This window comes from Rana temporaria, chromosome 7 (assembly GCF_905171775.1).
Source record: "Rana temporaria chromosome 7, aRanTem1.1, whole genome shotgun sequence".
NCBI classification, from domain to species: domain Eukaryota; kingdom Metazoa; phylum Chordata; class Amphibia; order Anura; family Ranidae; genus Rana; species Rana temporaria.
The window spans coordinates 53,469,041-53,492,262 of NC_053495.1; the positions used below are offsets into that span (position 1 = coordinate 53,469,041).

Sequence of the window (23,222 nt, forward strand, 5' to 3'; positions counted from 1 at the left end):
AATTCCTGTAAAGAACACTATCGAAATGCACATCCATAAGTTAAAATAATAGCTGTTTTAACACTGGAAGCTGGCATCATGCATTTACCAACACCGGCCAAAAACTATATTTTGCAAGCACATGTGCCTGCAACCCCAGAGTGCACATTACACCAAAGTGCAAATAGAACTATACCAGGCCACACTGGGTAACACTGGTGTCATGCCCTGTACACACGATCGGTTCATCCGATGGAAACGGTCTGATGGATTTTTTCATCAGATATCCGATGAAGCTGACTTTCATCAGTCTTGCCTACACACCATCAGTTAAAAAAAACGATTGTGTCAGAACGCGGTGACGTAAAACACAATAACATGCAAAGAAAAATGAAGTTCAATGCTTCCGAGCATGCGTCGACTTGATTCTGAGCATGCGTTGATTTTTAACCGATGGATGTCCCCATAGACGATCGTTTTTTTCTATCGTTTTTTTAACCATCAGATAATTTTAAAACAGGTTCTACGTTTTTTCACCGATGGGAAAAAAACTGATGGGGCCCACACACGATCGGTTCGTCTAATGAAAATGGTCCATCAGTACGCGGCATCACTCTCAACTTTAGTTCTGGAGTTTAACTTAATTCCCTTGGTGTACAAGGACTCCCTTAGGACTAACCTTTATTCGTGGCCTCAGACAAGGCTGGCCATAGACATTAGGGAACAGTCAGACAGACATGCATGCACAATCAGTCTTCTCAACAAAACTCTTCATGGCCCGTTTCTATCCTATAAAGGAACCCTTTAATAATTTGATTAGGGCAACTAAAGGGGAAGAGGGATGTTTGAACCATGAATGGTCATTCTCTTCACCTTCCTACTGCCTCGTTGACATTGCACTGTTAGATAGACATTGGGGTTGATTTACTAAAGGCAAATCCACTTTGCACTACAAGTGCACTGCAAGTGCTCTTGGAAGTAGCGTCGCTTTAGATCTGAGGGAAAGATCTAAAATGAGGGGAAGCGCTGCTGTTTTTTTCATACAATTGTGTACAAGCAAAAATGCTGTTTATTTTCATTGCATGTCCCCCTCAGATCTACGGTGACTGCACTTCCACATGCACTTCCTCCAAAGTGGGTTTGCAAAGAGGATTTGCCTTTAGTAAATAAACCCCATTGTGTGTTATCATTACTCAGACCCATCCCCTCTTCAAAGTCTCCATAGGAAGGATCTCTCACATCTCTAAAACTCGGTCGGAGCTGGATTCTGCCGAGAAACTCGGTCGTGTGTACACTTTTCAGCGAGGAAGCCGACGAGGAACTCGTCGGGCCGAATAGAGAACATGTTCTCTATTTTCTCGTTAGTCAATGGGAAAAGTCGGCCCGCCGAGATCCTCGGCGGCTTCAACACTGAACTCGACGAGGAGCTCGATGTGTTTGGCACGTCGAGTTCCTCGGTCGTGTGTACGGGGCCTATCATTTTCCTAAAAGTCTCAGAACTCATATTTGCCAAACCAGGGACTGAGTCATCCTACTTGGTTTTCTTTGTTGTGGATATCTCTATCATAGTCATGCCTTGCTGCTTGGTGTTCTGCACTATTAGAATAACATTTTCCCAAGGGTAGCGAACATCCTAACCACAGCATCTTCAGAGCTCCCTTGCCCCCAGGACCCTGCATTTAGGGAGGAGCCGAACACCCCCCGGTTCGGTTCACATGAGAACTTGCAAACAGGCAAAAAAATTGTGTAAACACCCTTAAAGTCTATGGGACACGAACATGAAAAATTTAAAGTGCTAATTTTAACCACTTGCCGACCGCGCCATGTAGATATACGTTGGCAGAGTGGCACGACTGTGCAAAGTAACGTATATATTTACGTCACAAGCTTTGTGACCGTGCCCACGAGACCCACGGAATCGATGTCCGCCGGTGTCCCGCGATCGTGTCATGGAGCTGCAGAACGGGGAGAGGCCAGTGTAAACAAGTCATCTGCCTAGTGACAGGACACTGATCTTCTGCTCCCTGTAATCAGGAGCAGTAAACAGTGTCGTGTCACTCGTAGCCCAGCCCCCACACAGTTAGAACACATGCCTAGGTCACACTTAACCCCTTTCTCGCCCCCTACTGGTTAACCCCTTCACTGCCAGTCACATTTATACAGTAATCAGTGCATTTTTATAGCACTGATCGCTGTATAAATGTGAATGGTCCCAAAATAGTGTCAAAAGTGTTTGATGTGTCCGCCATAATGTCGCAGTCACAATAAAAATTGCTGATCGCCGCCATTACAAGAAAAAACATTTTTTTTATAAAAATGCCATAAAACTTTTGTAGACGCTATAACTTTTGCACAAAGCAATCAAAAAAAGGCTTATAGCGATTTTATTTGACCAAAAATATGTAGAAGAATAAGTATCGGCCTAAACTGATGAAAATTTCTTTTTTTTTATAGATTTTTGGGGATATACATTATAACAAAAAGTAAAAAATATTGTTTTTTTTTTCATTTTGGGGGATATTTATTATAGCAAGAAGTAAAAAATATATTTTTTTCAAAATTGTCGCTCTATTTTTGTTTATAGTGCAAAAAATAAAAACCACAGAGGTGATCAAATCCACCAAAAGAAAGCTCTATTTGTGGGAAAAAAAGGACGTCAATTTTGTTTGGGAGCCACGTCGCACAACCGCCAATTGCCAGTTAAAGCAACGCAGTGCCGAATCACAAAAAGTGTCCCGGTTATTTGGCAGCCATATCCTCTAGGGCTGAAGCGATTAAAGGCTTATATGCTTGTTATTGCCAAAAAAAGTGGGGACCTGGGTCCTGCCCCAGGGGACATGTATCAATGCAAAAAAAAAAGTAATTTTTATTTTAATTCAGGAGCAGTGATTTTAACCACTTCCATACAGGGCATTTTCACCCCCTTCCTGCCCAGGCCAATTTTTAGTTTTCAGTGCTGTCGCAATTTGAATGACAATTGTGCAGTCATGCAACACTGTACCCAAATGAAATCTTTATGTTATTTTTCCCCCACAAATAGAGCTTTCGCCTGGTGGTATTTGATCACCTCTGCAGTTTTAATTTTTTGCGCTATAAACAAAAGAAGAGCGTAAATTTTTTTAAAAACACACTATTTTTTTATTTTGATTTAATAAATATCACAATGTTTTTTTTAAAAAAAAAATGTTTCCTCAGTTTAGACTGATACGCATTCTTCTACATATTTTTGGTAAAAAAAATCGCAATAAGCGTATATTAATGGGTTTGCGCAAAAGTTATAGCGTCGACAAAATAGGGGATAGATTTATGGCATTTTTATTTATTATTTTTTTACTAGTAATGGCGGCGATCTGCAATTTTTATTGTGACCGTGACATTGCGACGGACACATCGGACACTTCTGACATGTTTTTGGGACCATTCACATTTATACAGCAATTAGTGCTATAAAGCTGCACTGATTACTGTGTAAATGTGACTGGCAGGGAAGGGGTTAACCCTAGGGGGCGCTGAAGGGGTTAATATGTTCCCTGGGAGTGATTCTTACTGTAAGGGGAGGGGACTCACAAGGGGAGGAGACCGATGTGTGTTCCTCTGTACTGGGAACACACATCGTTCTCCTCACCTCTAACAGGAGGTGGATCTGTGTCGCTGGCAATCGCGGGTGCCCGGCGGACATCACAGCCACCGGGCACGCGCACCGGGTCACGAGCGGTGCCGTGGGCGTGCGTGCATGCCCTAGGTTGCCGGGAAGAAAGGACATCATATGATGTCTACCCGGAGGGAGGGAGGGTTCCTGCCGGCGTCATTTTATAATGGCCCGGTAAGGAAGTGGTTAATAATGCTTAAAGTAAAACAATAAAAATGAAATATTCCTTTTAAAATTCCTTTAAATATCATGCCTGGGGGGTCTCCTTAGTCTGCCTGTAAAGTAGCACATCTTTCCTGTGTTTATAACAGCACCACAGCAAAATTACATTTCCAAAAGAAAAAATTTAATTTAAAACTGGTCGCGGAAATCAGGGACAGTTGGGAGCTATGCATGTGGCTTCAAGTGGGCGACCTGAGGGTCTGAACCATGAATGCTGAAACCTAGGTTTCTCCTGAGAGCTGTCTGAGGGAAGATTGCCATGGATCCTGTCTGGCATCACTGAGGAAGGTGACCTGTGACCAGGGCCTTGTGAGCACAGAATCCCAGAGACTGGTGCTTCTAAGTCCCCCTCTGGGTGCTAGAAGTCAGCTGCTGGGTGTAAGCTAAAGGGGACTCCGGCTGGTGTCTTGAAGCAGGGTCCATTAAATTCCTTCTAATAAAAGGACTTTGCTCTATTCTGTATAGTCTGCCACACAGATCTAGGAAAACTGTCCTAACGTGTGAATAGTTAAATTTTAAGTATCCTACTATATCCCTTTCCTATCCAAGTTCTTTATTTAAAACAACAAAACAAATCACCTAGACTGGCTATTGAAGACAACGAGCGGAAGAGTGTGTGCACCTGGCAGTGTGGAAAATACCCTTTGATGCTTGAGGATTAAACAGTGGCAAAAATTCAATCTGCTCCTACAGGGGTAGCACCAGTGGCGTTGCTAGGGGGGTGCGGGGGGTGCGGGCCGCACCGGGTGACACCCACTAGAGGGGTGACACCATCCCGATTTAAAAAAAAAAAAAAAAAAAAAATTTTTTTTTTTTTTTTTTTTTTTAGCTGACATGACCAGAGGTGCAGGTGGCTGTGTAATGTAAAGGGGTCCAGTGATGCAGGGTGCTGTGTAATGTAAAAGGGGTGCAGTGATGCAGGGTGCTGTGTAATGTAAAGGGGTCCAGAGGTGCAGGTGGCTGTGTAATGTAAAGGGTCCAGAGGTGCAGGGTGCTGTGTAATGTAAAGGGGTGCAGAGGGCTGTGTAATGTAAAAGGGTCCAGAGGTGCAGGGGGCTATGAGATGTAAAGGGGGCCAGTGATGCAGGGTGCTGTGTAATGTAAAGGGGTGCAGTGATGCAGGGTGCTGTGTAATGTAAAGGGGTCCAGAGGTGCAGGTGGCTGTGTAATGTAAAAGGGTCCAGAGGTGCAGGGTGCTGTGTAATGTAAAGGGGTGCAGAGGGCTGTGTAGTGTAAAAGGGTCCAGAGGTGCAGGGGGCTATGTGATGTAAAGGGGTGCAGAGGTGCAGGCGGCTGTGTAATGTAAAAGGGGTGCAGTGATGCAGGGTGCTGTGTAATGTAAAAGGGGTGCAGTGATGCAGGGTGCTGTGTAATGTAAAGGGGTCCAGAGGTGCAGGTGGCTGTGTAATGTAAAAGGGTCCAGAGGTGCAGGGTGCTGTGTAATGTAAAGGGGTGCAGAGGGCTGTGTAGTGTAAAAGGGTCCAGAGGTGCAGGGGGCTATGTGATGTAAAGGGGTGCAGAGGTGCAGGCGGCTGTGTAATGTAAAGGGGTGCAGTGATGCAGGGGGCTGTGTAATGTAAAAGGGGTGCAGTGATGCAGGGTGCTGTGTAATGTAAAGGGGTCCAGAGGTGCAGGTGGCTGTGTAATGTAAAAGGGTCCAGAGGTGCAGGGTGCTGTGTAATGTAAAGGGGTGCAGAGGGCTGTGTAGTGTAAAAGGGTCCAGAGGTGCAGGGGGCTATGTGATGTAAAGGGGTGCAGAGGTGCAGGCGGCTGTGTAATGTAAAAGGGGTGCAGTGATGCAGGGTGCTGTGTAATGTAAAGGGGTCCAGTGATGCAGGGTGCTGTGTAATGTAAAAGGGGTGCAGTGATGCAGGGGGCTGTGTAATGTAAAGGGGTCCAGAGGTGCAGGGTGCTGTGTAATGTAAAGGGGTGCAGGGGGCTATGTGATGTAAAGGGGTCCAGTGGTGCAGGGGGCTGTGTAATGTAAAGGGGTCCAGTGATGCAGGTGCTGTGTAATGTAAAAGGGGTGCAGTGATGCAGGGGGCTGTGTAATGTAAAGGGGTCCAGAGGTGCAGTTGTGGAGAGGGGTACACAGTAGTAACAAAAAGATATTGAAGGATGCAGAGGTATGCAGGGGGCACAGTGAGGTGTTTTTACATTTTAACGTGTGGGGGGGGGGGGGGGGGTGCCAGATATTGGATCCGCCCCGGCTGCCAAATGCTCTAGGTACGCCCCTGGGTAGCACTACACATATTTACTTTATTATAATATTATACTGCACTTTAGGATTGATGTATTTATATTTGTGTTGATTTTTTTCACTTTACATAGATATACTGTATGACTAATTGGTGCAGTCTACTGTGTGGTGCTGCAGGTGATTATTTTTATGGTTCCATAGGGTTTTTGTTTATCAACCTTTCTGCTAGCAGCCTCCTTTATTACAGTGCAGACCTTATATTAGATATATTATATTGTACTCAACCACTCTCACTTTCAGATCCCTACAACATAAATGCTAATCATTCTCTTGTCTAGATCAAGTTAAGAACTTAGGACCGGTTCACATTGCGGCAACTTTGAAGCCGACATCCCAGCGTGACTTTGGCACGACTTGCATGCGACTTCTTTAACAGAAGTCAATGCAAGTCGTGGCAAAGCCACACCAAAAGTAGTGCAGGAACCTTTTTCTTTGTCGGAGTGACTCAAGTCACTCCTATTAGAACGATTCTATTGCACTTAATGGGGCATGACTTGTCATGCACCAGTGTGAACCGGGCCGAAGAGGGCCTCTGAATTGCTGACAAGATCAACAGTTTTTTTTTATAAACCGATATAACACTGCTGCGATGTGGAAACCATTCAAATCCACTGCTGGTTCCCGCATCGCATGTCTCCCAGCGGCAGTTCACACTACTCTATGCTAACTACTTGGAGTGTCACCCCCAAATCACTTTGCATATCTCAGTGAGACCTGCAAATTTGGATCGCATGGGTGTGATCTGCTGCGGACCAAAAAAAGGGTCCTGTGCGAGTTTGGTCCGAATGCAATACAAATTCAGATTTGAATACAGATAGTATGGCTGAAATCGCATTGCACAGAGATCGCATGTGATTTGCACTGCAGTGCGGTGTGAATCACATCCGATCTCGGACATCGCACCAGTGGGAACCGGCCCAAAATGCTTTCTACTTTATTTTTATCTGTCCAAAAGTGAGTAAATTTATGTACACTTTAAGATATCATATGCAGAAAACAATACAATACAAATATACCGCAAATACAAAGTACCGCAATCCAAATTTGTTGAGATTGCAGCTGTTTATCTATATATGCATTATAATGTACCAGTATATTTAAATAGATTACAAAGGTTAAATCTTCATGATGTCCTTACCCCAGTTATAAGGTGTCTGAGCTGTTAAAAAAAAAAAATAACAACGAGTTTTAATAACAGAAGACACTTTACATATAATGATTTAAAGAAATGCAATTGTTCTTACATTACAAAAGTAATGTGACAGGCTACATATATGTGATGGTATATAGTATATACTAGGATTGAGGGAACTCCAGTACTCCTGTATTCTGAATCATTCCGAAGGGGATGATCTAAGGAAAGCACCCATCAAAACTATATGGTCAATGACCAGTGGCTTATAACAATCGTGTAGACCCCAGACAATTTGATGATGAGGATTTTTCTTGGGAATACATCACGGGACACAGAGCCTTAATTACTTAATGGGTTATATAGTCACCACAGGTGATTGGACACTGGCAAACCCAATTAGAATTGAGTTACTCCCCTATATAACCCCTCCCAAATGGAGAGTACCTCAGTTTTGTAGCAAAGCAATAAGTGTTCCACGTTAAAGCGGAGTTCCGGCCACAAATTGAAAAAAAAAAACTTTTTAAATATAAATACCCCTGTAATACACAAGCTGAATGTATTCTAGTACAGTTAGTCTGTAAACTAAGGTCCGTTTTGTTAGGTTGTTACAGCATTTAGACACTTTATAAAATAGAAATTGACTGGGGCCATCTTAAGTGTGGGCATCATGAAGCCAGACTGTATGACTTCCTGGATTTCAGCCTCGCACATGCTCAGTGCTGTAGAAGCAGTGTAATGGTTTCAGATCAGTTTTCAATAGCAACGGGAGTGTCAGAGGAAGTTACCGCCCCTTATCTATGCAAAGCAAACCTCTCCTCCCCTCCTCCCCTCCTCTCCCCCCCCCTCCCCTCCTCCTTCCAGGAACCAGTAAATATACAAAATAATTTGTTCCTGTGCAGATATATCTACATAACAAGATGATATATATCTCTTGTTATATATGTGGTGTGTATACATATACCAGACATGTGCACTGTCAATAAATTCATTTTGTTAGTGCGGTGATGTTAGTGCGGTGATGTTAGTGCTGTGATGTTAGTGCGGTGATGTTAGTGCGGTGACATTAGTGCGGTGACATTAGTGCTGTGATGTTAGTGCTGTGATGTTAGTGCGGCGATGTTAGTGCTGCGATGTTAGTGCTGCGATGTTAGTGCGGTAATGTTAGTGCGGTGATGTTAGTGCGGTGATGTTAGTGCTGTGATGTTAGTGCGGTGGTGACATTAGTGCGGTGACATTAGTGCTGTGATGTTAGTGCTGTGATGTTAGTGCGGTGATGTTAGTGCTGCGATGTTAGTGCTGCGATGTTAGTGCTGCGATGTTAGTGCGGTGATGTTAGTGCGGTGATGTTAGTGCGGTGATGTTAGTGCGGTGATGTTAGTGCTGTGATGTTAGTGCGGTGACATTAGTGCGGTGATGTTAGTGCGGTGGTGATGTTAGTGCGGTGACATTAGTGCTGTGATGTTAGTGCGGTGATGTTAGTGCGGTGATGTTAGTGCGGTGATGTTAGTGCTGTGATGTTAGTGCGGTGACAGTGCGGTGATGTTAGTGCGGTGATGTTAGTGCGGTGATGTTAGTGCGGTGATGTTAGTGCGGTGATGTTAGTGCGGTGACAGTGCGATGACAGTGCGGTGACAGTGCGGTGATGTTAGTGCGGTGACAGTGCGGTGACAGTGCGGTGACGGTGCGGTGACAGTGCGGTGACAGTGCGGTGATGTTAGTGCGGTGACAGTGCGGTGATGTTAGTGCGGTGATGTTAGTGTGGTGACGCGGTGATGTTAGTGCGGTGACAGTGCGGTGATGTTAGTGCGGTGATGTTAGTGCGGTGACAGTGCGGTGACAGTGCAGTGATGTTAGTGCGGTGACGGTGCGGTGACAGTGCGGTGACAGTGCCCTGACAGTGCGGTGATGTTAGTGCGGTGACGGTGCGGTGACGGTGCGGTGACAGTGCGGTGACGGTGCGGTGACAGTGCGGTGACAGTGCGGTGACGGTGCGGTGATGTTAGTGCGGTGACGGTGCGGTGACAGTGCGGTGACAGTGCGGTGACAGTGCGGTGACGGTGCGGTGACGGTGCGGTGACAGTGCGGTGACAGTGCGGTGACAGTGCGGTGACGGTGCGGTGATGTTAGTGCGGTGACGGTGCGGTGACAGTGCGGTGACGGTGCGGTGACGGTGCGGTGACAGTGCGGTGACAGTGCGGTGACAGTGCGGTGATGTTAGTGCGGTGATGTTAGTGCGGTGACAGTGCGGTGACAGTGCGGTGACAGTGCGGTGATGTTAGTGCGGTGACAGTGCGGTGACAGTGCGGTGACAGTGCGGTGACGGTGCGGTGACGGTGCGGTGACAGTGCGGTGACAGTGCGGTGACGTTAGTGCGGTGACGTTAGTGCGGTGACGGTGCGGTGACAGTGCGGTGACAGTGCGGTGACAGTGCGGTGACGGTGCAGTGACGGTGCGGTGACAGTGCGGTGACAGTGCGGTGATGTTAGTGCGGTGACAGTGCGGTGACAGTGCGGTGATGTTAGTGCGGTGACAGTGCGGTGACAGTGCGGTGATGTTAGTGCGGTGACAGTGCGGTGACAGTGCGGTGACGGTGCGGTGACAGTGCGGTGACAGTGCGGTGACAGTGCGGTGACAGTGCGGTGATGTTAGTGCGGTGACAGTGCGGTGACAGTGCGGTGACAGTGCGGTGATGTTAGTGCGGTGACAGTGCGGTGACGGTGCGGTGACGGTGCGGTGACGGTGCGGTGACAGTGCGGTGACAGTGCGGTGACAGTGCGGTGACGGTGCGGTGACGGTGCGGTGACAGTGCGGTGACAGTGCGGTGACAGTGCGGTGACAGTGCGGTGATGTTAGTGCGGTGACAGTGCGGTGACAGTGCGGTGACAGTGCGGTGATGTTAGTGCGGTGACAGTGCGGTGACAGTGCGGTGACAGTGCGGTGACGGTGCGGTGACGGTGCGGTGACAGTGCGGTGACAGTGCGGTGACAGTGCGGTGATGTTAGTGCGGTGACAGTGCGGTGACAGTGCGGTGACAGTGCGGTGATGTTAGTGCGGTGACAGTGCGGTGACAGTGCGGTGACAGTGCGGTGACAGTGCGGTGATGTTAGTGCGGTGACGGTGCGGTGACGGTGCGGTGACGGTGCGGTGACGGTGCGGTGACAGTGCGGTGACAGTGCGGTGACAGTGCGGTGATGTTAGTGCGGTGACAGTGCGGTGACAGTGCGGTGACAGTGCGGTGATGTTAGTGCGGTGACAGTGCGGTGACGGTGCGGTGACGGTGCGGTGACGGTGCGGTGACAGTGCGGTGACAGTGCGGTGACAGTGCGGTGACGGTGCGGTGACAGTGCGGTGACAGTGCGGTGACAGTGCGGTGATGTTAGTGCGGTGACAGTGCGGTGACAGTGCGGTGACAGTGCGGTGATGTTAGTGCGGTGACAGTGCGGTGACGGTGCGGTGACGGTGCGGTGACGGTGCGGTGACAGTGCGGTGACAGTGCGGTGACGGTGCGGTGACAGTGCGGTGACATTATGTGCAGAGTGGGGGGAGGTACAGATGATCAGGCATACAGAGCACATCTCTGTCTGTGTAGATCTGTATGTGAGTACAGTGATCATAGTACAGCCCCGCCTCCCTGCACTTTTATTGTAACACACAGTGCAGAGCGATGTTTCTATGTACAGGGAGGCGGGGCTGTACTATCCTCGGTGCTCTCACATACAGATCTATCAGACAGAGACTCGCTCTCTCTGCCTGATGATCTGTATCTCCGTGCACCGGAGACAGATGGCAGGTGGGCGGGTGGTGGAGGGAGGAGGACGGGGGCGGCGGTGACGGACGGGTGGAGGAGCTAGGACGGGGGCGGTGCTAGGACGGGGGCGGTGCTAGGACGGGTGGAGGAGCTAGGACGGGGGAGGAGTTGGAGAGGGAGAAGAGGAAGGACACCACCTCTATGGGCGGCACTGCCCTCCCTCCCTCCCGCCCCCCGAGATGTTCATCCACGGCTGCGATGTTCAGCCCAGCCTCCTGGGATTGAAGAGACACATATCCCAGGAGGCATAGCAGCGCTGGATGCGGCGGGGGGGGGGGGGGCCATTCCGCCGCGGCGGGGGAATAAGAGACTCACAGATAAAAACGTGAGTTTTTAAAAGACAAAAATAAAACATCCCAAATGTATTTAAAGGGGCAGTGTAAAAACGAATGCAAAGAAGTTGTAAAATAGGGTGGAACTCCGCTTTAACTCCGAAGAGGGGTGGGAGCTCTGTGTCCCGTGATGTATTCCCAAAAAAAGGATTTTACAGGTAAGCTGTATTAAAAAATCCTATTTTCTTGACCATACATCACGGGACACAGAGCCTTAATCACTTAATGGGATGTCCCATAGCAATGCTAAAATTGAGGGGAGGGAGACACAGATCAGAATAAGACTGATATCGAGCCAGAGGATCTATATACTGCTGCCTGCAGCACACTACGCTCGAAGGTGGCATCCTTGTAACCCCTCACATCTACATGGTAGAATTTAGTAAATGTATGGACCGAAGACCAAGTAGCAGCCTTACAGATCTGAGCTATGGAGGCCTGGTGATGCACTGCCCATGAAGCACCAACTGCTCTAGTCGAGTGCGCTTTCACCTGAAAAGGAGGGATCTTCCTTTCTAAACCATAGGCCTGAATAATGACTTGTCGAATCCACCTTGCCAGGGCCGGACTGGCCTACCGGGATAGCGGGAAAATTCCCGGTAGGCCGCCTGCTGCCAGTAAAATGTATTAGCTGTTGGCCACGGCGGCGGCCGCCGGACGCCATTGCGGCCGCCATCGCGGCCGCACTTTGCAATTATGCAGGGGTGGTGGACGCCTGCCCTATGACAGGCAGTCACTCCAGTGTCATGCGTGCAGCGTGTGTCACAAATATAAAGCAGCGGCGGGCCGGCCGCCATGCTCGCCGCCGCACTGTCCTTTGCATCTAACCCGGCGCTGTGTGGGTGGACTCACTGGGACTGGAGGCGGAGCGATCATGTGACTGAGGGAGGGGAGGAGCCGAAGGGAAAGAGAACCGAACGTCAGATCGGTTCCATCGTCCTGTGCGGCGCCAGCACCGCCCACTATTTCTCCTGCAGGGTCACATGGCAGAGGAGGCAGAGAGGACAAGAAATTAACGGCGCCCGCCAACCTTGGAGCACAAGGTGACCAAATATATTTTAATGAAATGCTGACCTGTACATGTATCTCTCTCTCACCATATAACGGTGCACCCCCCGCCCCCCCCCCCTCCTCTCTCTGTCACCTACCTTTGCTTCCCCTGAAAACTGTAAACTGTATAATAATCTCAGAGAGGGGGGGGGGGGAGGGAGTGCACCGTGCAATGGTGTGAGAGAGATTATACAGATTACAATTTGCAGGGGCAGAAAAGGTAGGTGACAGAGGGGGGGGTTGCATGGTGCACCCCCCTCTCTCTGTCACCTTTGCTGCCCCAGCAAATTGTAATCTGGACTGTATAATATCTCTCTCACCATTCCGTGGTCAACCCCCCCCCCCCCCCCCGTCTCTGCACCTACCTTTTAAATGCAAAAAAAAAAAAAATCTGTAATTTGAAAAAATAAAAAACAATAATCTGCCTGCGCTTAGGACCGTGAATTGGGCTGCTGCCCCCCTGGAAACCCAACCCCTAAGGCCTCATTCACACGAGGCGGACTCCGTCGCTACGGAGTCCGCCTGCTCCCGTCAGTTTAGCGGGAGATCAGTCCGCAGATGACAAGCTCCTCTCTGCTCACTGAGCGGGGAGGGGCTTGTCGGGTACCGCTGTGTCCCTATGGAGCGATCTGATGAAAACGGACAGCATGTCCATTTTCATCAGATCTTACCCGATCCGATCCGCATGGATGGATGGGGACGTGGCCCCCATACGTCTGATTTTAGCGGATCGGATAGGGTCGGATGTCAGCGGACAAGTCTCCACTGACATCCAACGCTCCATAGAGATGCATGGAGCGGCCGTTCAGGTCCGCCGTCAAAACTGACATGCGGACCCAAACGGTCCGTCCGTGTGAATGAGGCCTTAAAGGGGTAGGTGAATGTGATAGAAAATGTGTGAGGATTGGGGTGATGGCGCTGCCTGTGCCTTATCCCTTTATACCAGGGGTATTGAATTACAATTCGCCAAGGTCCGGTCAGTAACATTTTCTTCTAGCAGAGGTCCGAATATCATGTCGGACCTCTGTTGCTGCAGCACAATGCAGCTTGGTGCGGTGCAATTTTTTTTTTTTTTAAAAAGGTCAAGGACTTCTTTGTCTCTGTTTCTTGTGGGTAGTGCAGCCCATTAAAATAGGCTAATCCACCCACAACGTGTGCACCTAATGCACATGCACAGATCTTAACCCATTATTATATCAGCGTCCTTAGTCCCCAGTGCACATCACAGTCCTTAACCCCCTTCACACCAAGATCCCCTCTTAAAGAGTGTCCTCAGCTCCCCCTTTACATCACCCCCTCCACTCTTTCCACAGTAATGTTCTCACACTCCCTTAACATCAACCCCCATTACCAGTACTGTCCTCTGCCCCTATTTATATCATAACCCCACATTACAGTCCTCAGTCCCCCCCACACATTACAGTCCTCAACCCCTCCACATCACTGTCCTCAGTCCCTCACATCACAGTCCTCAGCCTACCCCCCACATTACATTCCCAACCTCCACTTTAATATCCTTAGCCCCCCCACCTTACAGTCCTCGGCTCCCCCCACATTACAGTCCTCAGCTCCCCCCACATTACAGTCCTCAGCTCCCCCCTACATTACATTCCCAACCTCCACTTTAATATCCTTAGCCCCCCTCACATGACAGTTCTTGGTCACCCCAATTTAACTTCTTCAGGCTCCCCCCACATTACAGTCCTCGGCTCCCCCCACCTTACAGTCCTCGGCTCCCCCCACATTACAGTCCTTAGCTTCGCCCACATTACAGTCTTCAGCTCCCCCCACATTACTGTCCTCAGCTCCCCCCACATCACTGTCCTTCTTGGTCACCCCAATTTAACTTCTTCAAGCCCCCCCACATTACAGTCCTCAGCTCCCCCCACATTACAGTCCTCAGCTCCCCCCACATTACAGTCCTCAGCTCCCCCCACATTACAGTCCTCAGCTCCCCCCACATCACTGTCCTCAGCTCCCCCCACATTACAGTCCTTGGTCACCCCAATTTAACTTCTTCAAGCCCCCCCACCTTACAGTCCTTGGCTCCCCCCACATTACAGTCCTCAGCTCCCCCCACATTACAGTCCTCATCTCCCCCCACATTACAGTCCTCAGCTCCCCCCACATTACAGTCCTCAGCTCCCCCCACACTCCCCAGTCCTCAGTCCCCCCACACTCCAGTCCTCAGTCCCCCCCCACACTCCAGTCCTCAGTCCCCCCCACACTCCAGTCCTCAGTCCCCCCCCCACACTCCAGTCCTCAGTCCCCCCCCACACTCCAGTCCTCAGTCCCCCCCCACACTCCAGTCCTCAGTCCCCCCCCCCCACACTCCAGTCCTCAGTCCCCCCCCCACACTCCAGTCCTCTGTCCCCCCCCCCACACTTCAGTGCTTAGCTCCCCCTCTTTGATGTCCTTAGCCCCTTTCCCCACATCACTGCAATCCTGAGGCTTGGAATCCTCCCCCCACATTCAGATGTTAGCTCTTTACTTCACCCCCTCACTGTCCTACCTTACACAGACAGATCGGAGGGAGGCACAGCATGTCTGGATAGGGACAGGAGAGGAGTTGCAGGAAGGGAGGCGGGACAGTTCTGGATGGAGGGCCGAGGTAACAAACAGGTGATTGGCTGCTAGGATGAAAGACAGTCCTAGCAGCCAATCGCCTGTTTGATAACCTCGGGCAGCTCCGCCCTCCACCCAGAATTGTTCCGCCTCCCGCTGTCGGCTCTGTGAGGATTACAGAGCGATGGCAGGAGGAAGAAAAGGCTCCTACATCGCAGTACCGAAGCGGTCCGAATGGCAGAGTGCCGCGGGCCGCATGTGGCCCGCAGGCCGCCATTTAGTGATGCCCGCTTTATACCATAAAGGGTGAGAAAAGGACCAGTGGTCCCCACTCACCAGATCCAACTCCCCGCCAGGGGTACACAGCATGTAGTATAGGCTTCCCAGTTTTCCACTATACCTACATATACCTACTACTTTCATATCTGTCTTCCATATATATATATATAATACATTCTTCAAATGTGCTTTAAAATGTATGGTTTTCCCTTTCATGAACAAGAAAATAATGACGTTTGCTGTTGGGCTGGTATAATAATGCTATGGGGCTGGTATGAAATTTTTTCCAGGGCTGGATTTTATTCCCAGTCCGGCCCTGCACCTTGCAATAGTGGATTTTAGTGGATTCTTTGGGCCTTGTGGCAGAATGAATAGACAATCTGTCTTCCTTATCTGAGCCGTAGCTTGCAGATAAACCTTTACCACTCTTACAACATCTAGAGAGTGTAAACTCTCTTCCTCCGCAGACTGCGGATATGGAAAAAAAGACGGTAGGACTATATCTTGGTTCAGATAAAAACCTGAAACCACCTTAGGTAAGAAATTCGGGCGAGGCCGCAGCACCACCCTCTCTTAATGAATAATCATATACGGTTCTTCACACGAAAGAGCAGCCAATTCCGATACCCTCCTAGCTGAGAATATGGCTACAAGAAAAAACTTGTCAGGCTTGTCGAGAATCTTGTCAAGCCTTCTTTGCGTACACACTGTCAAGACAAAATCTCGTTGTTCTCAAACACGGTGACGTACAACACGTACGACGGCACTATAAAGGGGAAGTTCAATTCCATTGGCGCCACCCTTGGTGCTGCTTTTGCTAATCTCGTGTTGCCGCATGTTAGTAAAAGTTTGGTGAGTGACGATTCGCGCTTTTCAGTCTTTGTGCTTTCAGATCATTTTCTGCGGTTCAGTCTGTGCTTGTGGGTTCGTATCTTCTCTTTCAGGGCGTATTTGTTTTACAGTGCGTTCCTTTCCGCTCGTTTCTTCATAGGACTTGCTGTTCTTCAGTGCTGCCTTCTATTCATTTTATTTCTATACTTTACCAGAATAAATGGTCATTTTGTTTTACAGTTCATACTTGCCTATGTGTTTTTAATCAACCCAAAAATTTAGCTTGTGAGTAGGCAGGTTAACTTTAAAAAAAATACAAAAGGTCTAATTATAAAAGGGACAGATCTGATAAGACCAAATAATAATGTTACAATGGTGGTAACTTGACACAACAAAATAAAAAAATAAATCATGGAGATGACTAGAAATTAAATAATAATTCAAAATTAAGATCTGTATTTAAAAAAAATAAAAAAAATATGGCTATATAAATTATTCAAAAATATTCATGAGATCAGCATGAAAAATTTTACAAAAAGTTAGTCAGAACTCTGTGTGAATATCAGCAGCAAAAGAAGATCATTATTGTTCATTTTTTTTTACCATTCTAAAGATGATTTAAATGCGCAGCATTTAAACGATGCAAGCATTTTTGCAACGTGACGAATGTGCTATCTCCATTACGAACGCTACTTTTTCCGAAGGTGCGCTCCCGTCTCATACTTTATTCTGAGCACGCACAGGTTTCTAAGCATACACACGAATGTGTTTCTTGTCGTAAACCAGCCCGACGAGAAACACGACGAGGAAGTTGAGACTCCCGACGGGAAAAAAAGAGAACTTGTTCTCTTTTTTTCTCATCAAGATTCATGACAGTTTTCTCAACGAAAAACATACACACGGCCGTTTTCCTGTGCAAAAAAGCTCTGCCGCCAAGTTTCTTGATGGATTTTGTCGAGGAAAACAGTCATGTATACAAGGTCAGAGAAACCTGGTTTAAAGGTTCAAAAGGTAGCTTCTGTAAAACAGACAACACCAAATTCAAATCCCATGGGCACACTGGAGACTGCAGTGCACCCTGAACAAAGGCCCTAACTTTGAATGAGAGGCAAGCGGTCTTTGAAAAAATACAGACAGATTTGGCCCTTGATAGTGCTCAAGGCCAAATTAAATATTTAAGCCCAACTGAAGAAAGGCAAGAATCCTATTAATGGCGAAATTTCTAGGATGCCACTTTATGGGTTCACACCAGGAAACATATGCCTTCCAGATTCTGTAGTAGATGAACCTGGAGGCCGGCTTCCTAGCATTAACCAGAGTGGATAGGACTGGCCCCGAGAGCCCACGTTTCCTCAGAATGTGGGGCTCAACAGCCAAACCGTCAAATTTAGACTTTGTAAGGCAGGGTGGAATATTGGACTCTGCGATGGTAGGCCTGGGCGTAATAGAAGAACCCAAGTTTTTCTTACTGCCATCCTAACGACTTCTGCATACCAGGGTCTCCTGGGCCAAGCCGGGGCAATAAAAATCACTGACTTTCCTTCTTGACTCTCTGAAGGAATCGTGGGAGAAGCGGAACTGGAGGGAACGCATAAATCAGAGAATACTGATCTCATGAGATTGTCAGGGCATCTGACCCTTGAGCATAGGGATCTCTTGTTCTTGACACAAAGCTGTCCAGTTTTGCATTAAATCTGGAAGCCAACAGGTCCACATCTGGGGTTCCCCATTTCTGACATATGATTTGAAACATGTCGGGGTGTAGAGACCATTCTCCTGGACTCAGTTGCTGGCGGCTTAAAAAATCTGCCTGACAATTTTCTACCCCTGGAATGAAGACCGCAGATGGGCGAGGAATATGCCTTTCTGCCCAGGCCAAGATGTGATTCACCTCTTTTTGGGCATCCAGGCTTCTGGTGCCTCCTTGGTGATTGATATAGGCCACGGCTGTAGCATTGTCAGACTGAACCCAAACAGGCCAGCCTTGCAGTCTTTGAGACCAAACTTTGAGGGCCAAATGAATTGCCTGAATCTCCAGAATGTTGATGGGTAGGAGCTTTTCGGCCCCGGACCACTTCCCCTGGGCAGATACTTCTTCTATCACTGCCCCCCCCAGCCCAGAAGGCTGGCGTCTATGGTCATCACTTTCCAGGTAACTGGAGTGAAGGATTTTCCTTCTGACAGATTTTGGGGAAGCAACCACCAATTGAGGCACTGGCGAACTCCTGGAGATAAGATCATAGGAAGATCCAGGGCCTGAACATCTTTGTTCCAAGCAGACAGAATTCCGCCCTGTAACGGTCTGGAGTGAAACTGGGCGTAAGGGACAGCCTCAAATGAGGCTACCATCTTTCCCAATAATCTCATGCATAGACGGATGGAAGGACTTCTTTTTGCCTTTACCACTCGGACCAAATCTCCTATGGCTTTTGCCTTTGGCTTGGGAAGTAATACCTTGCTTAGGGACGTGTCTATAATCATGCCCAAGTACTTTAGCCTCTTTTGAGGCTGCAAGGAAGATTTCTTCAGATTGAGGACCCAGCCTAGGTACTCTAAATATTCCACTGTGCTGTGCACATTGTGGCCCAAACGTGAGGTGGACCTATGCATGAGCATAGATGGGACTTTGAATGAGGCACATGTCTGTGCCTCCATCCCTAATACAAATGTATAGAAAGGGAATTTAATCAACAGATCATCCGGGTAGGCTGTTACTGATATGCCTAGTGCCCTTAGGCTTGCTAGGACCGGGGCCAGTATTTTTGTGAACACTCGGGGTGCTGTAGCCAGCCCGAAAGGAAGGGCCACAAACTGAAAGTGACGCTGATCCACCGCAAACCTTAGAAACCGTTGGTGAGCGGGGAATATTGGCACATGTAGATATGCATCTTTGATGTCTATTGATGCCAGGAATTCCCCTCCCTGAAGGGTGGAAACATCTGAACGGACAGACTCCATGCAGAAGGAGCGAATGTTCAGAAGCTGATTCCGATTTTTTAGATCTAGGATAGGTCTGACATCCCCGTTTGGTTTTGGAACCGTAAACAGGTTTGAATAGAATCCTGACCCCTGATCCTCTGGGGCTAACTCTATGATTACCCCTTGGGACAACAGGTGTTCCAAGGCCAACAGTAAAGGCCTTTTTTTCTGGATCTTTGGCAACGCTTGATCTCAGAAAACGGGGTGGCGGAAGTTCTCTGAACTCTAGCTTGTAGCCTGAGGACACTGTGGCGATGATCCGCTTGTCCTGAACCTTGTTCCGTCAGGCGTTTGCAAAATTCAGCAGACTTCCCCCTACTCGGCCGAGCTGGGGCATCCCTTCATAGGGAAGTTTTGGGGTCTTTTTAGACCTTGACCCCCAAGTTTTTTATTGCCCTTGGGCTTGGCCCTGGGCCTTTCTCCTAGTGTTAGACTGGGGCGGTCGTCGACACTGCCTGGAGACTGAGTTTCCATGGGCTGGAGAAAGAGTACGTTTAAAAAAGGGACGCTTACTCTTCTTAACCGGAAATAGAGTAGACTTGCCTCCGGTAATCTTTTGGATGTATTTATCCAGCTCATCCCCAAACAGGCATTCTCCCCCAAAGGGGACCGCTGCCAAGTATTTCTTGCAGGAAGCCTCGGTCTCCCAATGTTTTAACCAAAAGGACCTGCGCATGTGTACCTGCAGGAGATTTAAGCGAGATTCTTGTTGAACAGAGTCCATAATCGCATCAATCGCAAAGCACAAAGCCTTAGGAAGGTCCTCATAAACCTCAATCTCCTCTGAAGGGAGGAGATTAATCATCTGCTTAATTTGTTCCTTGAGGAACTGACATACACCAATAGCTGTAACTGCAGATTGTACTACAGCTTTAGCTATGGCAGAGGAGGCTTTTAATAGGGACTCCAGTTTTTTATCAGTTGGATCCTTAAAACCCTGCGTGTTGTCTAAAGGACAGGGTCAGGTTTTTGTTTGCACAAAAAAAAGCTGCATCAATAGCAGGCACCATTTCTTGGTGAAACCTTCCTCCATAGGGTAAAGGAGAGAAAACTGCGTAGGGGGAGAAAACACTTTGTCTGGGTAAACCCAGTCATCATACATCAATTTATCCAGCAAGGGATGAACTGGAAAGGTGCATGCAGCCTGCAGGGATTTCCGGGATCTCAAAGAGGAAACAGAGGGCCTAGAAGATTCAACAGGAGGCAATTTGTAAGTGGCCCGCACGCTCTCTGCATAATATTGCACCTGCATCTGTAGCGACTGGGAAGTCGCAGGAAACCTCTCATCCTCTGAGTCCTCAGACTGTGCATGATCCTCATCTCCAGAGAGGGATTTTTCACCCTCAGAAGGCTCATCTGAAAAGAGAGCCAGAGCAGATGAAGTGGATCTACCCCGTTTTCTGCTATCTCTTAAGGAGGTTGCGACAATATTAGCAATCCTTCATTCTATGCCATCCAAAGCAACTTTTAAAGCGTCCTCAGTGACGTATACAGGAGCTGCCATAGAAGAAGCTGCAAAACCAGACAGGGGCTCATCCTGTGAGGCTGCCATCAGGCTGACAGAGGGGGATGGTAAACTGCAGGCAAGTTCAGAATCCTTACGCAGGATTTTCTGGTGCTTCTTTTACTCGCCCTAGACCCTCTTCTCGGGACATAGTCCTTACTGCAAAGCAAAGGTACTATCCACAAATATAAATGCAATCACTGTTGTGCTATAGTCTTACATACACAAAAATATGAGCTCACTGCACAACCTGATGCAGAGTAGGAGTCTTAGTTTTGCCTGGTTCAATCCACAGGGATGCTTACAGCCCACAGCTCTGTGTCCATGCCGCTTACAGAAGGCTCTGGCGTGCTGTCCTTTTGAACCAGCCTCTTGGCACCTGCACACAGGTGTGCTGCATTGAGCACGGATCACTATCAACCACTTCGGCCCTCCCCCTATCCATGTCTCTATTCAGACAGTAAAAGCACGCTCCCGACACGTGCCGCTGTCATGGCGGTGCCCAGGAGACGAGGAAGAGGGGGAGAGTTTACTGGGCGGCATCTTTTGGAACGCTGTATGCGTATTGTGGCAGAGCCTGCAGCGGAAGGAGGTGAATGGTGTTATATTTGTCCAACTTCACTGAGCATGTATTCCTGGAAGGCTATGTAAGAAAACACAAGGTTTGCACTTACTGCCTCCAGTGGTGAGAACCAGGAAAGACATCCTACTCCAAAGAAGACAATGCATAAATAAAATGTTCTTCTTCTTACCTGATCCACGCCGCAGGAATGCTACTAAAAGTAGTTCCAGCTTTCACCCATCACGGCGGGCAAGTTGTGCCAACCTTCAGGTTTACCAAGGGTTTTATTAGGAAAAAAACTCATACCTGGACCTGTAGAAGACTCTGCCAGAAACTTTTCGTGCCACAGATGTATTAGTACACCAAAGTCTGGATCCCAGAGCCCAGACCTCCGCAGAGAGACATTACAGGAAAACCTTGTTTCTTCTTACACGAGGACGGGGTACCAACCATCTTAGGCCTTTGATATCAGCCGGAGGAATGGATCCGGTTATAGCTCCTAGGTCTCTGCAGCCAGACCATCAAAAAAGTATTTTTCTTCTTAGCGCATGTTGAACGTGACCTTAACACTGGCAAAAAAACTGAGGTACTCTCCATTTGGGAGGGGTTATATAGGGGAGGAACTCAATTCTAATTGGGTTTGCCAGTGTCCAATCACCTGTGGTGACTACATAACCTATTAAGTAATTAAGGCTCTGTGTCCCGTGATGTATGAGCAAGAAAGCTTATTAGTAGGTCTCTCTAAACATTTACCACATTAAAGTGGAACTTCACTGCTGCATCAATCCTCTACCCCTGGCACAAGTCTTTATCAGGTATTTCAGACAAACAGAACCAAAAAGATTATCTTTTTTTACCATAGGGATATGAAGGTGCGTAGGTAGGTTGGTGGTGTGATAAATAGGTCTGCACGGCTAAGGACAAAATGAAGAAAAAATAAATACTAATGATATAAAACACTTAAAAAAAAAGTTTATTTTTACCTTTTATCCGGAATTCACATACTCACACCCAATTTCACTGGAAGCCAGTTGACTTTGCTTCCCCTCTCCTGTCACATTGCCCCCCTCCTGTCACTCTGCCCCCCTGCTGTCACTCTGTCCCCCTCTCCTGTCACAGTACACTGCCCCCTCCTGTCACACAGGGATCCTTTAGATGCACCTTCGCCTATGTTGATCCTTGCCCTGCTTGTATGTGAGCGCCTGGTTTTATCTATGCATTATGACCCATGGGGAATGCAAGAGGTAGAGAGATTACATGCTGACCTGAGGGGGTGGGAAAACCTAAAACTTCAGATTGTCAGGTCACCTGTGGCCAGGTGAAAAGTGCACCCCGTTGGGGCCAGGGATGCACCACAGGGTAGTGAACCCTATGGCCGACTGCTGCGATTAGAGAGGAAGCGTGAACCCAAGATCGCCCAGGGCGGGGAGTCTAAGACCCAGCTTTGTGTTCACCAGAGCCTCTAGTGGTGAGGATGGTCTTCGCCGCAGCTGGATCCAGGTCGCGACCCCTGGGATCCCCTAGGTCACGCTCCACAGGGAGAGAGGGGAAGCAGCAAGCAGGACAAGCGGTAGTGATGGGTAAGCCGAGGTCAGGGCAACAGGCAGACAAGGGTAACCGAGGGACAGGCAAAAGGTCAGGATCACAGGCAAACAGGAGAAGTCAGGGACGAGCCAAAAACAATACACAGGAAGATAATCGTAGCACACTGCAGACAGGAACTAAAGCTAACAACACGGTTGAACAGCAAAGCAGACTAGCAGTGCAGTGGTTAATATAGGCTTCCTGGGATGGCCTAGGGTGGAGCAATACAGGGAGGAAGGTGATAAAAGACAGATAGTCAGAAGGAGGGTCAGGCCTCTAATGAACATATGGAGATCAGGTAAGCTGCCAGACTTTATTGCATATCCATGACAGTACCCTCCCTCTTATGGGCCCTCCCCAGCCTGGTCCCAGGCCTAAAGGGGAATCCCAGATGAAACCTCCTCAACAAATGGGGCGCAAATCCCTCAGATGCAGAAATCCAAGATGCCTCCTCAGGACCAAACCCTCTCCAAAGCACAAGGT

General features: G+C 48.3%; 1 protein-coding gene across 6 annotated transcripts in view; it reads right to left on the reverse strand.

The window, feature by feature from the left end:
* The window catches only part of LOC120945304 (inter-alpha-trypsin inhibitor heavy chain H3-like), a 166,666-nt gene that overhangs the window by 15,546 nt on the left and 127,898 nt on the right, over positions 1 to 23,222 (reverse strand). For 4 of the 6 annotated variants that reach the window (XM_040359385.1, XM_040359383.1, XM_040359384.1 and 1 more), the window contains 2 exons: positions 22,013 to 22,069; positions 7,249 to 7,269 (listed from right to left, as the gene is read on the reverse strand). In XM_040359385.1, coding sequence (XP_040215319.1) covers positions 7,249 to 7,269; positions 22,013 to 22,069 — 78 coding nt within the window. The remainder of the gene's footprint in view (positions 1 to 7,248; positions 7,270 to 22,012; positions 22,070 to 23,222) is intronic. The other 2 variants (XM_040359387.1, XM_040359386.1) reach the window with 1 other exon arrangement.